This window comes from Myotis daubentonii, chromosome 5, assembly GCF_963259705.1.
Source record: "Myotis daubentonii chromosome 5, mMyoDau2.1, whole genome shotgun sequence".
NCBI lineage: Eukaryota > Metazoa > Chordata > Mammalia > Chiroptera > Vespertilionidae > Myotis > Myotis daubentonii.
Window position 1 is genome coordinate 74290559 of NC_081844.1, and position 23038 is coordinate 74313596.

General features: G+C 47.8%; 1 protein-coding gene across 14 annotated transcripts in view; it reads left to right on the forward strand.

Moving 5' to 3' along the window:
• TRRAP (transformation/transcription domain associated protein) overlaps positions 1 to 7920 on the forward strand; it is a 114056-nt gene extending 106136 nt beyond the window's left edge. For all 14 annotated transcript variants that reach the window (XM_059698250.1, XM_059698248.1, XM_059698257.1 and 11 more), the window contains 5 exons: positions 492 to 709; positions 2680 to 2864; positions 3608 to 3811; positions 3902 to 4096; positions 6885 to 7920. In XM_059698250.1, the coding sequence (XP_059554233.1) occupies positions 492 to 709; positions 2680 to 2864; positions 3608 to 3811; positions 3902 to 4096; positions 6885 to 7169 (1087 nt within the window). In that variant the 3' untranslated portion in view covers positions 7170 to 7920. The remainder of the gene's footprint in view (positions 1 to 491; positions 710 to 2679; positions 2865 to 3607; positions 3812 to 3901; positions 4097 to 6884) is intronic.
• Positions 7921 to 23038: the final 15118 nt, after the last annotated feature.

Genomic DNA, 23038 nt, shown 5'->3' on the forward strand with positions numbered 1-23038 from the left:
CACCGTCAGAATTCAGTCTTCCTTCCCCCAGACCTGCCTGGGGCCTGGCCATCGCCCTCCCCTCTGACCTGTATCGGGGCGAGGCCCAGGGTGAGGAGGTGAGGGCAGGGGTGTGTCAGTCCCTCGCTTGCTCCTCGGGGCACCTGCGCGTGCCCGGCAGGGCCGGCCCTCCCCCGTGCCGCTGCGGTGCTCAGGGCCAGAGCAGCGACCCACAGCTAGCTCCTGGAGTCGGACTCCAGGTTTGATTCTTTTGAAGCTCCAGCTTCATCTTTCTGCTTTTGTTTTCCCTCTGCCGTGGCTTCTCCCTGGTTTTTGATATAATTGCACTACTTACACCTTGTCAGAACAAGGGTGGGGTGTGAGTCAACAAATGTGGCAACTACGCGTCTTCATTCCCATGACAGTTCTACCGGTGCATTTGGAAAGCTCCCTTTTCTTTTCCAAGGAAAGGATTGGGAATGGAGACTGAGAGCGCTTGTGTGTTCCGGTAGGTTTATGCCCAGGGTGGAAATTGTGCAGAAGCACAACACCGCAGCCAGGAGGCTGTACATCCGCGGGCACAACGGCAAGATCTACCCGTACCTGGTCATGAACGACGCCTGCCTGACGGAGTCGCGGAGGGAGGAGCGCGTGCTGCAGCTGCTTCGCCTGCTGAACCCCTGCTTAGAGAAGAGAAAAGAAACCACCAAGCGGCACTTATTTTTCACAGGTAGGAGGGCCGCACTTGGGGCTCCCTCGCAGTGCGCTTTGGCCAGCCTGTCAGGGCTTTCCCGTGCGCCGTGTGTCAGCACTGAGAAGCACTGAGCTTCGCCAAGGGTGCAGGCCTTGCGAGGAGGAGCCGGTCCCTCGACAGGACCCCTGCCCTGGAGAAGCCCCCACCCCAGCCTTTAGGCTCCTCACTGCAAGGTGGGTGCTCTGACAAGTATTTGGGAATGGAGGTGCTAGGTCTGTGCCCCCTGCCACCTTGACGCCCCCAGGAGCCCCCATGCTCTGGTGGAACCTGGGCTGAGTGGAGGGCTTGTTATGGGTCTGTTACCAGCATACTTGATTGTGAAGCGAGGCCTCTGAACTCCTGGGCCACTCGCTGCAGGACGTGGGCACGGCCCGAGCTTGCCTTCAGCGAGTGAAACACAAGACTCGGGAGGTCGGGTGGCAGGGATCTTGGTCAGGTGGCAGCATCTGAGTGAGGTCTTTCCATAACTGAGGTGTCCTGGGTGGCTCATGAGTGACCTGTTTCTGTCTGTAATGGGAACAGATGAGACACCTACCATCCCACCCAGAGAAGAAAGCCGTTGTCAAGTCATTTTAGTATTAAATCCAAGGCTAGGAGCCCATCGCAGTACATAGTATATGGAACTTTCTTCTGATAGCTAAGGTGTGATCTAACCCAATTTGACCTAAAATTTCTTACCTTTAAATGTATTATAGCCCAAATAAGAAGTAGACTGAGAAACAAGTCCATAGAGAGCTGTGTGCGTGTTTACACCGTGTCATGTGATCGTAGTGTTGATCCCGGCTGTGGGTAATAGATTGCTCTTCTTCCAAAGATACAAACTTCTTTTTTTAAATCTTCACCTGAGGATATTTTTTTCCATTGATTTTTAGAGAGACAGTTGCAGGGAGGAAGAAAGGATCAGAGAGAGAGGGAGAGAGACATCAATGTTAGAGAGACACATCGATTGGTTGCTTCCTGCAAGTGCTGCGACCAGGGCTGGGGATCAAACCTGCAACCCAAGTCCGTGCTCTTGACCAGGAATCGAACCTGTACCCTTTGGTGCACCGGCCGGTGCTCTAACCACGGAACATGCCAGCCAGGGCCAAAGATACAAACTCTTGACTACCACCAAGTGCCAGTACGTGGTGTGTGCTCAGCGTCCTTCTAGCTTTGCCCATGTGCCCCACACCCACTTCCTCTGCTCAGGACATCGAGGCTGAAGCGAGTGCAGGCCTGTGGTGATGCTCTCTCAGCTGTCCCGTTTCTTTATGGATTGAAGCCATGGAAGCAAACCAGAAGCTGTGGTTTATCTGACATTAGACCACAATGACTTTGTCCATCAGCAGGCAGAGCCCCTGGTCACCTCGCCGGCAGTCCACGGGCAGGTGGTCACAGGGCCTAGCGATGGGCACAGGCTCACAGCTGCTGCTTGGCTGCTCAGCAGCACCAGTGCGTTTGGCAGAGCCTCTATTGTTTTGTGTGTTTTTTTCTCTTTTTTAAATATGTTTTTTGTTGATTTCAGAGAGGGGAAGGGAGAGGGAGAGAGAAACATCAATGATGAGAGAGAATCACTGACCAGTTGATTCCTGCACACCCCACACTGGGGATTGAGCCTGCAAACCGGGCATGTGCCCTGACTGGGAGTCAAAGCGTGACCTCCTGGTTCATAGGTCGATGCTTATAGGTCAGCTGGGCTCTTTACGGTTTTTAAAGATTGCCTTCTAAAGCATTTCCGTCCCTCTGTGTCTTAAACACAGGGTAATGGCAGCTCAGGCTCCGTCACCAGTCGATTGAGCTCTGTGCCACGTGTGCTACATCAGTGCGTGGTGTGTGCTCAGCGTCCTTCCAGCTTTGCCCATGTGCCCCACACCCACTTCCTCTGCTCAGGACATCGAGGCTGAAGCGAGTGCAGGCCTGTGGTGATGCTCTCTCAGCTGTCCCGTTTCTCTCCCCTTTCTCCTCAGTTCCGCGAGTTGTGGCGGTGTCGCCACAGATGCGCCTCGTGGAAGACAACCCCTCTTCTCTTTCCCTCGTGGAGATCTACAAGCAGCGCTGTGCCAAGAAGGGCATCGAGCATGACAACCCCATCTCGCGCTACTACGACAGGCTGGCCACGGTGCAGGCGCGTGGGACGCAAGCCAGCCACCAGGTACTAACTCAGGGCAGTCAGGCGTTCGAGCTGCCACCCGAGGCCTCAGAAACGGCTTGCTTTCTGCTTCCAGGACAAGTGTGCTCAGAATAGTGTGTGCGCGCATGTGTGTGTGTATATGTGTGTGAGAGTGTGAGCATTGTGTGTGTGCATGTGTATGTGTGCGTGTGTGTGTTGGGGGTGGGTGAGAGGTTCCGTTTTGGACCTGTGAGTTGGTAGAAACAAGAGGCCCACTGAGTGACATTTGCTGCAGATTGGTTGTTATAACAGGAAAAAAGGTAAGTTTTCAACCTTGGAGAGGTTCCTGATTCGTTACCTGCACTTACAAAGCAGCTCAAGAGTTAGAATTTTAAAAATAACTTTACTGCAAACTCATGGCAGCCAAACCTCTTCTAAGCGATGTTCATGTTTATCAGGGTTGCTGCTGGGGCATTAGGTAATGTACCCTCTGTGCTCTATGTGCTTCCTAAAACACGGGAGGTGGCAAGCCCAGGAACACCTCATGCACCAGGGCTTTATTTACTAGTAGACGGCTCCATCGCTGCTCAGAGCACCACAGGTGGATCCCTGGGGGGAAACCGACCAATCTGTGCATCCCCGTGCAGTCAGAGGAGACTGCATATGCTATTGACAAAATTAGCTCTATTGGTGCCACGTAAGAATTTACAATTTGAGAGTTTTCCTTTTGAGGAAAAGAATAAGTGAGTTGGATGGGAGAGTCATGGGGTGGCATGTCATTTCAGGTCCTTCGAGACATCCTCAAGGAAGTGCAGAGCAACATGGTGCCGCGCAGCATGCTGAAGGAGTGGGCTCTGCACACCTTCCCCAACGCCACGGACTACTGGACGTTCCGGAAGATGCTCACCATCCAGCTCGCACTGATTGGCTTCGCGGAGTTCGTCCTGCATTTAAACCGGCTCAACCCCGAGATGTTACAGATCGCCCAGGTAGTGTGGTGTGAGTAGCCAGACCCTCTCCTTTGGATGTTGCGTTCTGCTGTTTGTTTAAGTTCTAAAATGCCTCCTTCTGAAACTTAGGACACTGGCAAACTGAACGTCGCCTACTTCCGCTTTGATATCAACGACGCGACTGGAGACCTAGATGCCAACCGTCCTGTTCCTTTTCGCCTCACGCCCAATATTTCTGAATTTCTGACCACCATCGGCGTCTCTGGCCCCTTGACCGCCTCCATGATTGCTGTTGCCCGGTGCTTTGCTCAGCCAAACTTTAAGGTAGGTCATGGGTTGTCTGCGAAAAGCACAGGCTAGCAGGGGTGGGCAAACTTTTTGACTCGAGGGCCACAATGGGTTCTTAAACTGGACCGGAGGGCCGGAACAAAAGCGTGGATGGAGTGTTTGTGTGAACTAATATAAATTCAAAGTAACATCATTACATAAAAGGGTACGGTCTTTTTTTTTTTTTAGTTTTATTCATTTCAGACGGGCCGGATCCGACCCGCGGGCGGTAGTTTGCCCACGGCTGGGCTAGGGTCCTGCAGTACACGTGTGACCCCACAGGAAGTGCTGATCTGCTTGTGAGGAGGAGAGCTGAGCGAGGAGGGCGTGTTGTTGCTGTACAGTGAAAGCTCCTTCACTTGAAAAGGGCTTTAAAAAGAGGTGTTAGGATGGTGCGGAACCTGGGGCCTTTGCTGGGTAACCTCCCCCAGCTGTTGTCTGGTTTACTCCATTTTATAGCTGCCTTCTGTTTCTCGCTTTGCAAACCTTTTTTCTCTGAAAGAGCAGATGTGTTCTCTGGAGGGCCGTGGAGATGGGGCCTAAATGAATGCGGCACGTGAGCCCCATTGTAAACCCCCAGTGATGTGAGGTGTGGCTCGGTGCCCGGGCCACGTGCGGCTGTGTGACAGCTCTCCCGCGTGACAGGGCGGCAGCACGTCTGCCACCCCCGGGCACTGTCGGCTCCTGGCGCTGCACTGGCTGTCCTGGTGGGTTCTCATCGTGTTCTCCCAGCAATTGTGCAGGTGGGGAAACTGAGCCAGGGAAGGGGAACAGCATGTCAGAGGTTGTACAGCCAGGGGAGGACCTGTCTCTTCACAGTGGAGGACAGAACACAGTTTACTTTTTCTGTTTTGTTTTTTCTGTTTTTTAACTTCTGAGACCAGCCATATCTTTTTTCCCTTTCTTCCTTTTTTTTCAGATAAGCAGTTTGTGCCTAGAAGAGGCTTTAGACTCTAATTGCTTTCCCAACACATTTACTCAGGACAGCTTTTAGCTATTGAATAAGCTCTTCATTGTGAACAGGGACTTCACATTTCCACACGTCTTTCTGAGGTGCCGTTGCACACATCCGACGTGTGGAAGGCGATTTTGGGATGTCGTGGTGAACTCTTATGAACATGAATAAATATAAATGGCCTTTCGGTTTCTTCTTGGTGAGGAGTTGGTGCTCTGATGCAGTGAATAGCAGTTCACTGTTATCCATTTATGTTTTAGGGCTTGAGATGTGAAGTTCTCGGGTAGACAGAAAGGCTGTCCTCTGGAAACCAATGTAGGGAACTCCTGGAAATGGCATTTAGTTTGAAACCTCTAGAAAGGAAGAGTCCTTATTTCCTTTGAAATTTATTTTTCAATTACAAATGACACTATTATGTGAGTTTCAGGTGTACAGCATAGCCGTTAGACATTTATATAACCCACGGAGCAATCACCCCATCAGTCTAGTACTCTCCTGGCAACATACACAGTTACAGTATTATCGGCCATATTCCTTATGCTGTACTGCACATCCCTGTGACTATTTTGTAACTACCTGTCTGTACTACTTAATCCTCTCACCTTTTCCACCAGCCCCTCCACCCCCATTCCAGCTGGCCATCATCTGTTTGTCTTTGTATCTGTTAGTTTCTGTTTTGTTTGCTTTTTAGATTCCACATATACGAGAAATCCTGTGGTATTTGTCTTTCTCTGTCTGATGTATTTCACTTAGCATAATACATTCTAGGTCCATCAGTGTTTTTGCAAATGGCAAGATTTTATTCTTTTTTGTGGCTGCTAATCTACTGTATATATGCACCACTACTTTTTTACCCACTTGTCTATCAATGGCACTTGGGCTGCATCATATATCTGGCTTATTGTAAATAATGCTGCAGTGAACATCTATATATGCACATATACATGCAATGGTGCATATATACTTTTGAATTAGTGTTTTGGATATCTTTGGATAAATACCCAGAAATGGAATTGTTAGATCATATGGTAGATCTATCTATTATATTTGGAGGAAAATAGTAAGCTCCATACTGGCTGCACCAGTTTGCAATCCCACCAATAGAACACATCCTCGCCAGCACTTGTTGCTTGCTGACTTATTGGCAATAAGGCGCTCCTTATTTTAAAGGCCTGTTACAGCTTGGAGTAACGCCACACGCTGCTCAGTGCATAGGCTGTGCTGGTGTAGATGGGAAGAAATTGGGCCTTCTCCAAACTCGGGGCCAGAATTTCTCCACAGCCTAAATGTAGTGAATGCCTTTGCAGTGAGTGAAACAGACCATTCTGTATGGGAATCTCCTCTAAAACACATGCTGTTAGCACCTAATACCGCGGGATAAAACCATCAACATGTTCGTGTGAAGTTGCTTTGAACAGTCCTGGGCGCTCTGCATTCTTTGGACTGTGACAGTAGGTTATTGTTGGATATCTCAGTTCAGGAAGGTGTGCAGGCTTCGTAGGCAGTCCCTCTCTAGAATTGCCTTCTGCCTTACGCACCTCAGACCCACCTCCGTTGAGGACACAGTTCCAGCGGCTCCATGCCCTTGGCAGAGCTGCCACGTGGGCTCCTCCTTCCCGTGCCCTCTTTCTTCAGCCCTGACTCCCCGGGTGGCCACCAGGCTTGCTCGGACCACACTTGCCGACGGAAAGCCAGCGTCGGCAGAGCCCAGCCCCGCTGCGGACTCCTCCGCTCCTGGGATGCAGGCCTGCCGGGTCCAGCTGCCTCTCAGCGGGAAGCTGCCTGCTGGTCATTCGTGCTTGAACATGAGCGTTTCTTCCTCTCGCACAGGTGGACGGCATCCTGAAAACTGTGCTTCGGGACGAGATCATCGCTTGGCACAAAAAGACACAGGAGGACACCTCTTCTCCTCTCTCGGCCGCCGGGCAGCCCGAGAACATGGACAGTCAGCAGCTGGTCTCCCTGGTGCAGAAAGCTGTCACCGCCATCATGACCCGCCTGCACAACCTCGCCCAGTTTGAAGGCGGGGAGAGCAAAGTGAACACCCTGGTGGCCGCTGCCAACAGCCTGGACAACCTGTGCCGCATGGACCCCGCCTGGCACCCCTGGCTGTGACACGGCCACTCCCACCTCGGAGGTGAAGGCCGCCGCTCAGGCTCCCGCACTGGCCTCCCCGCGCCGCCTCTGCCCTGTCCATGTGATGCTGGGGCCTCCAGGCTTCCGCGGTACAGTCGGTACAGTCGTGGCCCTGCTCGCTGTGTGAGAAAGAGGGTGAGTCAGGGTCGAGGGAGCTGAGCCATGGAGGTGAGGCCACTTGAAATGCTGGAGCTGAAACTCGAAGCTTTTAAAATAACCTTTCAGGAAACCAAGATTCCCTGGCCTGGAGTAGGTGAAAGCATCGCCCCTCCGTCTGCGGGCGGACAGACTGAACTGTAGGAAACAGTTCGGAATGTCCTTTTTAACTTTCAGAAGTCACGCCTGGCGGGAGCTCGTGCTCTGTACAGACCTTTGTAACAGCTGCACAGAAACCCGCCTGGTGAGAGCCACGGGAAATTATGAACACACCCTGCTGGCTTCACCCCAGCACAAACTTCCATGCTGCGTGGCCAGCGCTGGGAACCGCACCGAGCCCCGGGGGAGCCGGCAGGTGACTTCCGCTTTCTGTCGGCCAGCTCTTTGAATGTCTTCTAGACACTTACTATCATTGTACCTGAAAAAAAAATCACTTCTTCCTAATTTAAAAAGAAGCAGCAACAGAAGTTTGTTAGCTCATCTGTGTTCACATTTTTATAAATATGAGTATTGAGAACGTTCTATCTAAATTTGTACAGTGTGATTTTTTTAGAATAAATATTTTATAAAAGGAGGTGTTGTCCCTTATGTGTTAAGATGCCTGTTTCTGTGAGGTGTTTCCTGTGCCTGGATGTTCCTCTGGCCCCTGGGGCTGGCGCTCCCGGCCAGCGTGCCTGCTCCACGTGTCCTTCCTGGGCAGGGTCTCGGCTTGGAGCCGGGTCTGAAGCAGGCGCTGCGCATGTTTGTGATGGCCCTGAGGCATGCTGTCCTGACCGGTGTGCCTGCGCATGTTTGTGATGGCCCTGAGGCATGCTGTCCTGACCGGAGTGCCTGCGCATGTTTGTGATGGCCCTGAGGCATGCTGTCCTGACCGGTGTGCCTGCGCATGTTTGTGATGGCCCTGAGGCATGCTGTCCTGACCGGTGTGCCAGGAATCTGGTCTCTTTCAGCTTTGTGTCCATGCTTCAGGCTGCCACAACCTGTGTGTGCAGCGGGGGAAATGGCTGCAGACAGCAGCGCCCTGTGCCGAGGCCTCCGCTGTGCCCCCTGCAGGGCTGTTTCCATGTTTGAAGCCTCTCCCTGCGCTCACCTCCACTAGCCCTTGTCGGGTGGGGAGTGGATGGAGCTGAGGAGTTGCTCCCCGGAGCACGCAGAGGGCGAGGCTGGAATGTCACAGGATGAGAAATAGGCAGTAGGACAGAGGTCTGGTGGTTACTACTTTAGTCCTAAAATTACGATTCTGGATTTAGAAGGACTTGCCCCAGGAGGAAGTGCCACGTCTACGTGAGGACAGTGTCCACACCACGCGGGCCAGTCAGCCAGGCCTCCTTCAGGGCCAGGACTCGGCCGCCTCAGGCCATAGACTCTCCCAGGCGGTCCCCGTGCTCCAGGCCGGGGTGGGGTGAAGCCTGCAGCTGTGTTCATTCGAATCTCACCACAGTCCAGTCCAAGGAGCATAATCCATGCACCTGGGATGCCAGCTCATCAGCGGCGGGTGCCCTTAGGGTCGTATGTCTCCAGGCCTCAGACAGAGGGGGCCCGGCAGCCCCCAGGTGGCAGCCCCTGCTTTACAGAGAAGGGACTTCCAGCTCAGCATGTGCACTCACCCACCGTCCCAGAGCAGTCACGGAGATACCTGAACATGGGAGAGGTCAAGGGGCCAGGCGTCCATTTGACTGGACTCTTCCCTTTATTTGTGGAGCTAGTTGTAAACTATTTTACAGTTACTTGGAGAGTTGTCTTTGTGAGAAGGTGTCTTGGATTCAGAATGACAGGAGCCGGTCGGGTATCTAGAATGACAGGTGACTGCAGACTGGCAGCTAGTAGGTGCCATGCGGGCGGCAGGCTGCGGGGAGAAGGTGCCTCGGGTCCTCACTGTGCTCGGGCTTTGCGAGCCTGGGGTCCCGTGTGCCTCGTGCTCTGGGAGGAGCGCGCAGCGTGGTGGTTGCGGAATGGCGTTTGGGTAAAGGGAGTCGAGTCCGTGCACTGGTGAGAAGGGCTCGCCCACACCTGCCCGGGCACACTGACTGGTTCCTAGGAAAAGCAACCTTTGAACAGCCGGTGGGGGCGGGGGGTCTTCTGAGCTCCGTCTGTAAGTGGCAGGATCGAGGACCTGCAGTCGCATCTGAGCCCGTGACTCCAGGACTGTGAACCTCAGCTTCCTCACCTGAGCATGGCGTCGCTGGGCGCTGGGCCCCCAGGGATGAGGAAGGTCAGGAAAATGGCTCATTTATGGGGGACCCCCACACACAGTATATGCCTGATTCTCCAAACACGATTTCAAGGTGTTAACTATTGTTATTAGACATTTTAAAAAATATATATATTTTTTTAATTGATTTTTTACAGAGAGGAAGGAAGAGGGATAGAGAGTTAGAAACATCAATGAGAGAGAAACAGCGATCAGCTGCCTCCTGCACATCTCCTACTGGGGATGTGCCTGCAACCAAGGTACATGCCCTTGACCGGAATCGAACCTGGGACCCTTCAGTCTGCAGGTCGACGCTCTATCCACTGAGCCAAACTGGTCAGGGCATAGACATTTATTTTTTAATCCTTACCCAAGGTTATGTGATTTTATATATATATATTTTTTTTTACATTTTTTGAGAAGGAGGGAGAGAGAGAAAGAGAGTAACATCAATGTGAGGATCATCGATAAGTTGCCTCCACATATGCCCTGACTGGGCATCGAACCCCCACAACCTTGGTGTATCAGGACGATGCTCTAACCAACTTTTAAAAAAAATGATTTTAGAGATTGATTTTAGAGGGAGAAGAAGGGAGAGGGAGAGAGGTTGTGGCCAGCCAAGGTAACAATTGGGGTTGGGGCCAAGGCCACGGAGCTCACAGAGGCATGACTGAGGACAAGGAGTGGTCCCCATCACCAGGCCGGGCCGCCTGGCCAAGGACATGAAGTGATCCGAGGATATTTTCTTCATTGATTTCCAGAGAGAGTGGAAAGCAGGGGAAGAGACAGACAAAACATCCACGTGAGAGAGACACATCGATTGGCTGCCTCCTGCAGGTGCCCCAACTGGGGCCAAGATTGAGCCTGCAACCCAGGTACATGCCCTTGACCAGAATCAAACCTGTGACCCTTCAGTCTGTGGGCTGATGCTCTATTCACTGTGCAAAATCAGCTAGGGCTATAACATTTTTGATTAAAAAAAAAATATATATATATATATATACATATATATATATACACACACACAAAAATATATATGTATATATATATATATATTGTTGTTAATTTCAGAGGGGCAGGGAGAGGGAGAGAAACATCAATGATGAGAGAGAATCATTGATTGGCTGCCTCCTGCACGCTCCCAACTGGGGATTGAGCCTGCAACCCAGGCATGTGCCCTTGACTGGAATTGAACCCGGGACTCTTCAATCTGCAGGCCGATGCTCTACCCACTGAGCCAAACCAACTAGGGCTTAATTGAGTATTTTTTATTAAGTTAATTGGGGTGACATTGGTTAATGAAATTAGCAATTTGCAGCGTAACAATTTGCATTTAGGGAAAAAAAGCAGCTCCCACCTCGAGGAAGCAGTCCGTGGAACAATGGGCAAAGGTGAGGGAGCCAGGAGGGTCTCTGGCCCCAGGAATCTCCCCCAGCGCTGACCCAGGGACACGTTGCCTGCCAACAAGGCCGGCCTTTGGCAAAGCCACAGGACCAAGCAGCTCCGCATACACGCTGGGCCATGGACCCGCTGATCCCCGTTCACCCAATTCCTACAATTAGACTCAAAGTCCCAACCAAACCCTGTTCTCTCCCAGCAGAACCCACGGAAATCAGTTCCTTAGGATTTTTATAATTATTTAAATCATTTCTTTCAGTCTCTCTAGGTTTAATAAGACGAAATAGTTTAAGAACAGTTGGTGAAGCCTTGAGTCCAGTAAGAGGAGGCTCCTTCCCGGTTTAACGCAGCTGATGGTCAGCAAATTGCCTGCTTAAGCCCAGGTGTGGAGAACGGCTGGCGCTGAGAGAGGGAGGCGCTGAGAGAGGGAGGCGCCCACCGCTGAGGAGCCTGGGGGTGGGGCGGGGGAGCCGGGAGGTGCCGCAGGCCAGCAGCCCTGGATGTGTTACTGGGTGCCTGCCCCTCAGCCCCACGCTGATGCCTGGAGACGGAGCCTGTTCATCAAGTCTGCACACCTTGGGGTGCGCTGGCAGGTAAGTGCCCGCCTGGCCCCGGAGCCACTTCTTAGTTCATTATGTGCCTCGCCGTCTCCTGGGCCGGAGCTGTTGGTTTTGAAACCTAGGTGTTCTGGGGGCTGGTCTTTCAGGTGCAGGTGTTAAGAGTTGGGGAACTCAATGTGGGGTTCAGACCCCTGGCTCCTCAGGAGAAACAGTGTTTTCAGTTCCCCCGGACGGACGGTGTGGCTGAGCCGGGCGGCGGGCCTCGCTCCTTCTCGGATGTGTAGGCCTCCCTCAGCCATTAGGTTTTCTCACGGGACGGTGTTCCTGGCGTAGCTGCTGACTCCGTGTGTGCTGGGGGGGAGGCGAGTCCGGGGTTCTCTCCTGGTGCCGTCTTGGACCCGGGACAGTGGTGGAGGCTGGAAGTCAGATCAGGTGCCAGCGGTCGGCCTCACAGGGTGAGCAAGCACCACCCGCTCTTAGGGGACCGCATGGATGGACCCGGAGAGAATTGTGCCGAGTCGGGGCTATATTTTATACAAGAAAGGTAAAGGAGTTAAGCCTGTTAAGTAGCCTTTGCCTGTGTGCTCAGTGGTTGGAGCAGCGGGCTGCGCACTGAAGGGTTGCAGGGTCAGTTCCTGGCTCCGTCAGGGCGCATGCAGGAGGCAACCGACTGATGTGTCTCTCTTACCCCGATGGTTCTCTCCCTTACTCGATCTTTCCCTTCCACACTCTCTAAAAATCAATGGAAAAAATATCCTTGGGTGAGGATTAACCAAATAATATAAAAAAGGGGATTATGGAAGATGAGTTGGGTCTGGAGGAAAAGGTGGGGCTCAAGAAACATGGGGGAACCAGGAGGCAGTCTGCAACAGGCCGGTGGGCACCTCAGGAGGGAAGAGGAAGGTGTACTGATGGGCACCAGCTGTCCTGGCTAATGAACCGCTAATTGGGGGGGTGGGGGCGGGAAGAGGGTCAAACCAGGGGTAACAAACACTGGATTATGAACCACTGTGAGCTGGGGTTAAAGTTTTTATCCATCAGTAGGAAAAAAATCAGTTTACCAAAGTGAGGTATTCAGAAAGGACAATCAAAATTATACTATTTTATTATGAAAAGTTTTGATGTTAAATGTTCTTTTAAAATTAAATGCTGATGATATAGACGATTGTTATTAATTTTTTTAAGATTTATGTTTATTGTTGAAAGTATTACAGATGTCCCGCCTTTTTTCCCCATTGACCCCCTCCACCTTCACCCACCCCTCCCAGGCCTTCACCACACTCTGTGTCCGTGGGCTATGCATGTTAAGTTCCCCAGTTAATGGCCCTCCACCCTCCACTGCTGCCTTCCCTCTGAGATTCGTCAGTCTGTTCCATGCTTCTGTGTCTCTGGATCTATTTTGTTCCTCAGATACCACATATAAGATCATGGGGTATTTATCTTTTTCTCTGGCTTATTTTGCTTAGCATGATACTCTCCAGGTCCCTCCATGCTGTCTCAAAGGGTAAGAGGTTCTTCTATTTTACTGCTGCATAGTATTCCATGGTGTAAATGAACCACAACTTTTTTATCTACTTTTCTACTGATGGGCACTGAGCTGTTTCCAGATCTTAGCTATTGTCAATTGTGCTGCTATGAATAGGGGTGCATATATTTCTTCTGATTGGTGTTTCTGGTTTCTTAGGATATATTCCTAGAAGTGGGATCACTGGGTCAAATGGCAGTTTCACTTTTAATTTTTTGAGGAAACTCCATACTGTTTTTCACAGTGGCTGCACCAGTCTGCATTCCCACCAGCATTGCATGAGGGTTCCCCTTTCTCCACATTCTGGCCAGCACTGCTGTTTGTTGATTTGTTGATGATAGCCATTCTGACAGGTGTGAGGTGGTACCTCATTGTTGTTCTGATTTGCATCTCTCGGATGATCAGTGACTGTGAGCATGTTTTCATATGACTCTTAGCCTTCTGTATGTCCTCTTTGGAAATGTGTCTACTTAGGTCCTTTGCCCATCTTTACCAGTAATTGGATTGTCTGTCTTCCTTTTGTTAAGATGTATGAGTTCCTTATATATTTTGGAAATTAACCCCTAATAACCTGAGGTTTGATCCCCCTGCCCCGCCAGGGTGGGTGCAGGATGCAACCCATCGATGTGTCTCTCTCACATTGATGTTTCTCTCTCTCTCCCCTTCCTACCTCCCTCCTTTCCACACTCTCTAAAAGCCAATGGAAAAATATCCTCGAATGAGGATTAACAAAACAAAAAAAAGTATGGACCTATATCATGTACACATATAGATGAAAATCTTAAATAAAATACCACCAAATATAATTCAGATCTATTTTTGCTCCTATACCTTGTGAATGTAGTGTGAGGAAACCTAGTTATGATGTACTAAACTTCTTACATGTTTCTGGATAACATATACATTCTTGTCTTTCATATTTTTTTTTTTACTTTAAAATGTTTTTATTGATTTCAGAGAGAGGGAGAGGGAGAGGGAGAGATAGAAACAATAATGATGAATCACTGATCTGCTGCCTCCTGCATGCCCCACACTGGGAATTGAGCCCACAACCCGGGCATGTGCCCTGCCTGGGAATCGAGCCGTGACCTCCTGGTGCCCAGGTCAGTGCTCACCGCTGCGCCACACCGGCGGGCTGCATTCTTTTAGTGAATTATCTAGTTACTCTGTTCATCTTGAACTCACCAGTCTACCTTCAAATGATGTTTTACCACTTCACCTACAATGTAAGAATCTGACCACAGTAACCTTCCATCTCTCTCTTACCATTGTGCTATTAATATATATTTTGTTATGAACTCATAACACATTACAGTATTATTAATTTTTATCCCAGACCACACATTCTTTTTTTAATCCTCACCCAAGGCTATGTTTATTGATTTTTTTTTTTTTTTTTTGAGACAGAAACATCAATGTAGGAGAGAAACGTTCATCGGTTGCCACCCATATGTGCCCTGACCGGGGATCGAATCCACAACCTTTTTGGTGTACGAGATGGTGCACTAACCAACTGAGCTACCTGGTCCACCAGAACATGTGTTCTTCTTATGTGTTCTTATTGTTCCCTTGCCACGGGGGGTGAATAGGTGAAAATGCATAAAAAGGCTCCTTAGGAAGGTGTGGTGTAAATTCATTGATTAGTTCTAACGGCTTTTTGATAGGTGCTTCTTTGGGTCTTTCTGTATATGAGCTTACATTCCGTCCGCTTTGCTCTCTCCGGTTTGTGAAGGGGACAGAGACCAAGTTGCCAGTTTCCCCAAATGAGGCTGCTGTGTAGGCAAGTGAAACGAAATGAGAAAATGAACATTATTTTAGAGGAGAGACAAGAAATTGCTCTTTTCCTGGGCCAACAGAATATACTTAAGTAGCAAAACAAAAAGTATTGTTTTTATACTAGCCAGAGGCCAAATAAGATGGAAATAAGTTTGTAATAAGATCACATTTTATAACTGTACATTTATAAATCATCTCCTACAAATTATAGCATTATGAAGCTTTCATTTGAGCTACTATGTAATCACTTCAATAACAGCAATAAAACTAAAAGAGAAAATGGTCAAAATCATTTCAGAAGACAAAAAATTACTGCTGTATTGTGGATTGCTTTAGTGGACTTAATAGTAATACTTCTGTATTAGCACTACCTACAAATGGAATGGAGTGGAAGCAATTACCTTGTAAGATTCACATTCTGTAGCTGTTATCATTATTCTAGAAGAATTCTACCCAGATTCTAATTAGAACCATTGTATCATCTCTAAACTAAAAGCCATGAAGCTGAAAGAGGAGAAACCTCTCAGTTACTTCATGCAGAGCTTGCTGAGGAGGCCCAGAGGCTCTGGGTCTGTCACTGGCCCGTGGAAGGCTGTGTGGACAGAGTGGAATCCAGCGCCGGTGTAGACGTTTCTGTGGGTGGGGGAACGTGTGGGGCCCAGGAGACTGTGGAAGGAGAGTTCCTGGGGGTGGGGGCCTGGTCCAGGTCCTGAGTGTCGGGAAGGACGGTGTCTGGAGGGGAGGACCAGGCCTCAGTGCCGGGCTCTGCCTGGCCACTGGGGACACAGGTGATGGACACAGAGGACCTGAGCCTGCGGGGCCGTGGGTCCACCCTGGGCACCCACCCTGGGTCCTGGCCCATCACAGCTCAGTGCTCCTTCCTCAGGAACCTGGGTCCTGAGGACTGTCCACTGGGCCTCAGGCCTCTGCCAGACGCATCGCCTCAAACAGCAGGGCATAGGGCTGCGTCTCTGCCCAGAGCCCTGGTTCTGAAAAGTGCCCGCCCAGCAGCCCTGCCAAACATGCCCGGTTCCCGCACTTCACTCGAGAACACACTGAAGTGGCGCAGTGTTCTTGGGAGAGAGGGGCTGTGGTCCACATCTTACAGAAGCGTAAGCTGAGGCACAGGTCAGGTAACATGTGCAAGGCCACCGTACAAAGCCAGAACTCAGTCCCAGGTTCTATCTCTGCTCTCTCGAGGGCATTGGCAAGGAAAAAGCAATCTATAGGTATATGTGCAGTGTGCATGTAGCTGCACCTCATCGCCCGGTGTAATACAGACGACAGGGGAGCTGTGTGAGGGCCGGGGTTTATGGTGGTGGAGGAGAGGATGGAGGAACAAACTAGAGAGTTCCAAGAGAGCAGGCTTTTAAAAAGTCATCAAGATAGTAGGCAGGGCAGGTGTGGGGACACGGGTAGGTACACTGACTTGTTTAAAAACCTGGAAGTATTGTGGCTGCGACAGTAGGAAAGCCCTGCCAGAGGGTTTTGAATATCCTAATCCTTACATGTTGGGCTCCCCAAAGGGGAGGAAAAAGTGGGGCTCAAGAAACATGGGGGAACCAGGAGGAAGAGGTTCCTCATCCCACCTGGTTGCTGCTTTTGACCAGGGAGGTGCAGACACACAGACAGGCAGCCGTGTTGCTCCCCCACCAGGTAGAGAAGCTTCCAAGGCGTTTAAAAGAGCAGCCTCAGCTGTTCCATTCTTTCCCCTTTGGGGAGCCCAGCATGTAAGGGTTAGGATATTCAAAAGCAACTTCACGGACAACCTCTATGAGCTGACGGTGGGCTCACAGCCAAAAACTAGTAAGAAACCGGGACCCTTGTCACAAACCTGCAAGAAAATGAACCTGCCAACAACCCGAGGGCTGGAGAGGGTCTTCCCTGGTGCAGCCCCGAGAGCGCAGGACCAAACGGAGCTGTGCCAGGATGCCGGTCTATGAGACTGCGAGATACTGTGTGTGTGTTAGCAACCTCCTATACCCAGGGAGAGATGCAGGCGCAGGAAAGACCCGAGAAAACCTTAAGCTTTTCTACCTTCGCTGTTCAGAGACACTTCTAACAAGTGAAAAAATAAACAAAAAATCTGGGGGGAATCTGATTTCCAGAGTTACATTATAAGATTCAAATGTTCACTTTTCAACAAAGTCACAAAAAATCGTCACTGAGGAAGCATAGACAGCAGACTTGCTAGACTAAGACAACTATCTGAAAGCTGCTCAAAGAACTAAAGAAAGATGCAGACAAACAGGAAAACAATCCGAAATGAAATTCCTTAGAGGAGTTCAAAAGCATGTTTAAGCTGGCAGAAGAAAGAAATAACTTAAAAATAAAATGACTGAAAACTTTAAAAATTTTGTAAAAGACACAAATCTACAAATCCAAGAAGTTCAATAAACTTCAGGTAGAACAGACTCAACGACACACCAAGATACATTATAATCAAACTATCAAAAGGCTAAAACAAAGAGATTCTTGAAAAGCAGCACAAAAGACTTGTCACACACAAGGAATTGTCAATAAGATTACCAGCAAATTTTTCATCAGAAATCTTGGCGGCCATAAAGCAGTGGTTGATTTACTCAAATTGATGAAAGAAAAAACCCCAAACCTGTCAGAATTCTATACCCAGCAACACTGTTCTTTGAAAATGAGGGAGAAATAAGACATAAAAGTTGAGGGAGCGCATTACCAACAGACCTGCCTTGCAAGAAATGCTAGAGAAGAAAACGGACATACATATTTAAGAAACTCAAATTCCAACTAAGATAAACTCAAAGCGACCCACAGCAAACACTGAAAAACTGAAGGTCAAAATAGCTTTACAATAATAGTAGGAGACTTCAATACCCTACTTTTAATAGGTTAGAACCCCAGAAAGATCAGTCAGGAAAGGAGGACCCGAATAACACAGGCCAGTACACAGAACACCCCACCCAACAACAGCACAGCGCACATACCCTCACATGTACATGGGGCATTCTCCAGATGGAATGTACGTTAGGCCATAAAACAAGCCTCAAGAAGTTTTAAAAGACTGAAACCATACGAAGTATTTTTTCTTACCACAATGGAATAAAATCAGTAATGAAATCGGGAAATTCATAAATATGTGTAAATTCAGCAACACATTACAAGGGAAAATAGAAAATGTCTTGAGATAAAGGACAATGCAGTTATAGCATATCAAAACTAAAAACTGTAGTAAGAAGGAAATTATAGCTGTACATGCTTACTTACATTATAAAAGAAGAGGGTCTCAAATCAGTCTACTTTATACCTTAAGGAACTAGATAAAAAAGAAAAAAAACCCCTAAATCTCTAAGCGAGCAGTGGAAGGAAATAATATTATAGCAGAGATAAATAAAATAGAGAGGAGAAAAACAACAGAAAAGTCACTGAGGCCAAGGGTTGGTTCTTAAAAAAAATCCACATAAATCGACTAATGACAGACCTTTAGCCAATAGGAAAAATTAAAATCAGAAAAGAGGGGACAGTAATTATAAATTTTACAGAAATAAAAAGGATTATGAGAGCACAGTTGACCCTTGAACAATGCAGGGGTTAGGGGCGCTAACCCCTGTGTAGTTGAAAATCTGCAGATAACTTTAAAAAATATATATTTTTATTGATTTGAGAGGGGAGAGAGGAAAGAGAGAGAGAGAGAGAGAGAGAGAGAGAGGAAGAGGAAGAGAGGGGAACATTAATGATGAGAGAGAACCATTGATTGGCTGCCTCCTGCATGCCCCACACTGCGGATCGAGTCTGCAACCCAGGCATGTGCCCTGACCATGACCTCCTGGCTCATAGGTCGACGTTCAACCACTGAGCCAGGCCAGCCGAGCAGTGTGGAAAAACTTACTACTAATAGCCTACTTTTAACTGGAAGCTTTACCAATAACACAGTCAATTGACACATATTTTGTAAATGTCTTATATACTGTGGTCATATAAAAGAGTAACTAGATAAAAGAAAGTGTTAAGAAAATCACAAGGGCCCTGGCCAGTGGTGCTCAGTTGGTTGGGCATCCTCCCATGCACTGAACAGTTGCTGGTTTGACTCCTGGTCAGGGCACATGCCCAGGTTGCGGGCTCGTTCCCAGGTAGTGAGTGTGGAGGAGGCAACCGATAGATGTTCTACTCTCACATGCATGTTTCTCTCTCTCTCCCTCTCTAAGTCAATAAAAAATCTTTAAAAAGGAGCCTGGCTGGTGTGGCTCAGTGGCTGAGCATCAACCTATGAACCAGGAGGTCTCAGTTCGATTCCTAGTCAGGGCACATGCCTGGGGTGCAGGCTCGATCCCCTGTGTGGGGTATGCAGGAGGCAGCCAATTGATGATTTTCTTTCATCATTAATATGTCTATCTCGAAGGACTCTGGAGGAAACCAAGATGGCGGCATAGGTTAACGCCGGAGTTTGCTGCCTCGAACAACCACTTCAAAAATACAACTAAAAGACAGAACGGACATCATCCAGAACCACAGGAAGGCTGGCTGAGTGGAAGTTCTACAACTAGGAGGAAAGAGAATAGCATACCGAGACTCAGAGGAGGCGCAGTGCTGAAGTCAAATACTAAGATGCGGAGGTGCGCGCGCGGAGCGGGCTGGCAGCTGAGGGCGCAGTTGTCTGTTTCAATCGGGAGGGAGTCTCAGGGTCTGAGCTCCAGATCCGGGTGAGTCTCTAGGGACCCAGACTCAAACGGGAGAAGCGGGACTGTCTGGCTTCGGTCGGAACTCGCTCTCCGAGGTTTGCAGCGGTTGCTGGGACTCTGAGAGGCAGAGCCCCTGGGGACGGCACTGAGAGCAGCCATAACTGCTCGCTCCACCCACCCTGTAGATCCCCTGGGACCCGCCCCGCCCAAGCCCTGCACAGAAGCATTTGCTTGATAGCCTCAGGCAAAGGCTAGATTAGCACCTTCCTAGAGGACAGAAGTTCTCTCACTGCAGACACAGCTGATTCTCACAGTCACTTGGTCTGGGGGTCAAATCCCCCCCAGTATTACCTACAACAATCAAGGCTTAACTACAAGACTGCGCACAAAGACCACTAGGGGGTGCACCAAGAAAACATAAAAAAATGCGAAGACAAAGAAACAGGATGCAAATGTCAGAAATGGAAGATATAGAGCTCAGAACCACACTTTTAAGGTCTTCCAATAATTTTCTAGAAACTGCTGATAAATGTAGTGAGATCCTCAAGAAATCTAATGAGACCCTCGATGTTGTGATAAAGAACCAACTAGAAATTAAGCATACACTGACTGAAATAAAGATTATACAGACTCCCAACAGCAGACCAGAGAAGCGCAAGAATCAAGTCAAAGATTTGAAATGTGAAGAAGCAAAAAACACCCAACTGGAAAAGCAAAATGAAAAAAGAATCTGAAAATACGAAGATAGTGTAAGGAGCCTCTGGGTCAGCTTCAAGCGTACCAACATCCGAATTATAGGGGTGCCAGAAGATGAGAGAGGGCAAGATATTGAAAACCTATTTGAAGAAATAATGACAGAAAACTTCCCCCACCTGGTGAAAGAAATAGACTTACAGGTCCAAGAAGCGCAGAGAACCCCAAACAAAAGGAATCCAAAGAGGACCACACCAAGACACATCATAATTAAAATGCCAAGAGCAAAAGACAAAGAGAGAATCTTGAAAGCAGCAAGAGAAAGACAGTCAGTTACCTACAAAGGAATACCCATATGACTGTCAGCGGATTTCTCAACAGAAACTTTGCAGGCCAGAAGGGAGTGGCAAGAAATATTCAAAGTGATGAATACCAAGAACCTACAACCAAGATTACTTTATCCAGCAAAGCTATCATTCAGAATTGAAGGTCAGATAAAGAGCTTCACAGATAAGGAAAAGCTAAAGGAGTTCATCACCACCAAACCAGGATTATAGCTGAAAGGTATCCTTTAAGAAGAGGAAGAAGAAGAAAAAGGTAAAGATACAAATTATGAACAACAAATACACATCTATCAACAAGTGAATCTAAAAATCAAGTGAATAAATAATCTGATGAACAGAATGAACTGGTGATTATAATAGAATCAGGGACATAGAAAGGGAATGGACTGACTATTCTTGGGGGGGAAAGGGGTGTGGGAGATGCGGGAAGAGACTGGACAAAAATCGTGCACTTATGGATGAGGACAGTAGGTGGAGAGTGAGGGCGGAGGGAGGGGCGGGAACTGGGAGGAGGGGAGTTATGGGGGGGAAAAAGAGGAACAAATGTAATAATCTGAACAATAGAGATTTAATTAAAAAAATATGTCTATCTCGTCTCCCTCTTCTTTCCTGTCTGAAATCAATAAAAATATGTATCTGAAAAAAGAAAGAGTACTTGGGAAGCTTTGCCAAAAAAAAAAAAAAAAGAAGAAAACAGTAAGAGAAACTCATTTACATTACTGTATATATTTATCAATACTCTAAGTTTACATTGTCTGCTTATAAGATGAATTATCTATGAGTAGTAACCACATCTATATTGTCATGTAAAATACTGTAAATGTTATAGGTATTACTAACATTAGACATAAAAATGAAAAGGTAATGTGAAAAAATTTATATTCACTGACAGTATGGTGATTTATCCATTGATAACAAAGAAGCAGCAATATGATTGCTTTATAATGTTCTAGTGTAATCGATACAACTGCTTCACGGTAGTTAAGGAATTCTCAAAAACTTTTTCAATATATTTATCCAATAAAATGTGTGGTTTTTATTCAGGAAGTAGATCCATGCATGCAGTTCAAACCCATTTTGTTGAAGGGTCAACTGTATAACTTATAATTATGAATAATTATAGGTCAACAAATGACAAATTTCTAGAAACACACAACTTACCAAGACTGAATCACGAAGAAACAGAAAATCTGAATGGACTTACAATGAGCAAGGAGATTAAATCAGTAGTAAAAAACCTGCCAACCAAGAAAGCCCAGGACCTTCACTAGTAAATTCTACCAACCCTTCTCAAACTCTTCCAGAAACTTGAAGAGGAAGAAACACTTCCTCATTCAGTCTATGAGGCCAAAGACACCACAAGAAAACGATAGGTTAATATCCCTCATGAGTATTGATGTAAAATCTCCAATAAAATATTAGCAAATTGAATCCAACAGCATAAAAAGGATAATGCATCATGACAAAGCAAAATTTATTCCTGGAACGCAAGGATTGTTCAATACGAAATAAATCTATGTAACATACCATATAAATGAATAAAGGGGAAAAACAAATGATCATCTCGATTGACGCAGCAAAATCATTTGACAAAATTAAACACCTTTTCACGATGAAAACACCCAACAAACTAGGAACAGAAGGAAACTACCTCAACACAAGAAAGGCCACAGATGAACAGTCCCACAGCTGCTCTCACACTCCAGGGTGAGGGACTGACAGCTCTTCGAAGAGCAGGTGCTCACACTCACCGCTTCTGTCACCACTGTCAGTGCTGAAGGCCAGCCAGAGCCACCAGGCCGGAAAGGACGAGAGGCATCCAGATTAGGAAGGAAGGAATGACATGGTCTGTTTACAGACATGATCCTTCTGCAGGGAACCCCAGAGAACATCCATATCCACTTGACAACTACAAATGAAATCAGCAAACCACAATCAGCTGTTTCCATACACTAACAATGAACAATCCAAAAAGAAAATTAAGGAAACAGTTCAATTTAAACTAGCATGGAAAAGAATACAATTCTTAGGACTGAATTTAGCCAAGGAGACAGAAGACTTACACACTGAAAACTATAGAACATTGCTAAAAGAAATTAAAGAAGACTCAAGATATCTGTCTGTAATCTTTTCTGGGTACCATGGCCCTGTCAAGTTGTCACATAAAAATTAACTTATCACACCAAGTGTTCATTAAATGAATGGAAAAACAAAATGTGGTATATCCCTACAATGGAGTATTTATTGCTCAGCCATGAAGAAAGTAAACTTTGATATATGCTCTAACATGGATGGACCTTGAAAATATTATGCTAAGTGAAATGAATCAGACACAGAAGGACAAATATTGTATGATTTCACCTATATGAAGAACAGGCAAACTCACAGGAAGCAGAACACAGGTTACCGAGGCCTGGGGGAGAGGAGAGGAGGGGCGTTATTGGTAATGGGCACAGTTTCAGTTTGAGAAGATAGGAAGGTTTTGGGGTCAGGGATGGAGAGATTAAGAAAAAAGAAAAACTCATGGACACGGACCGCAGTGGGTGACTGCTG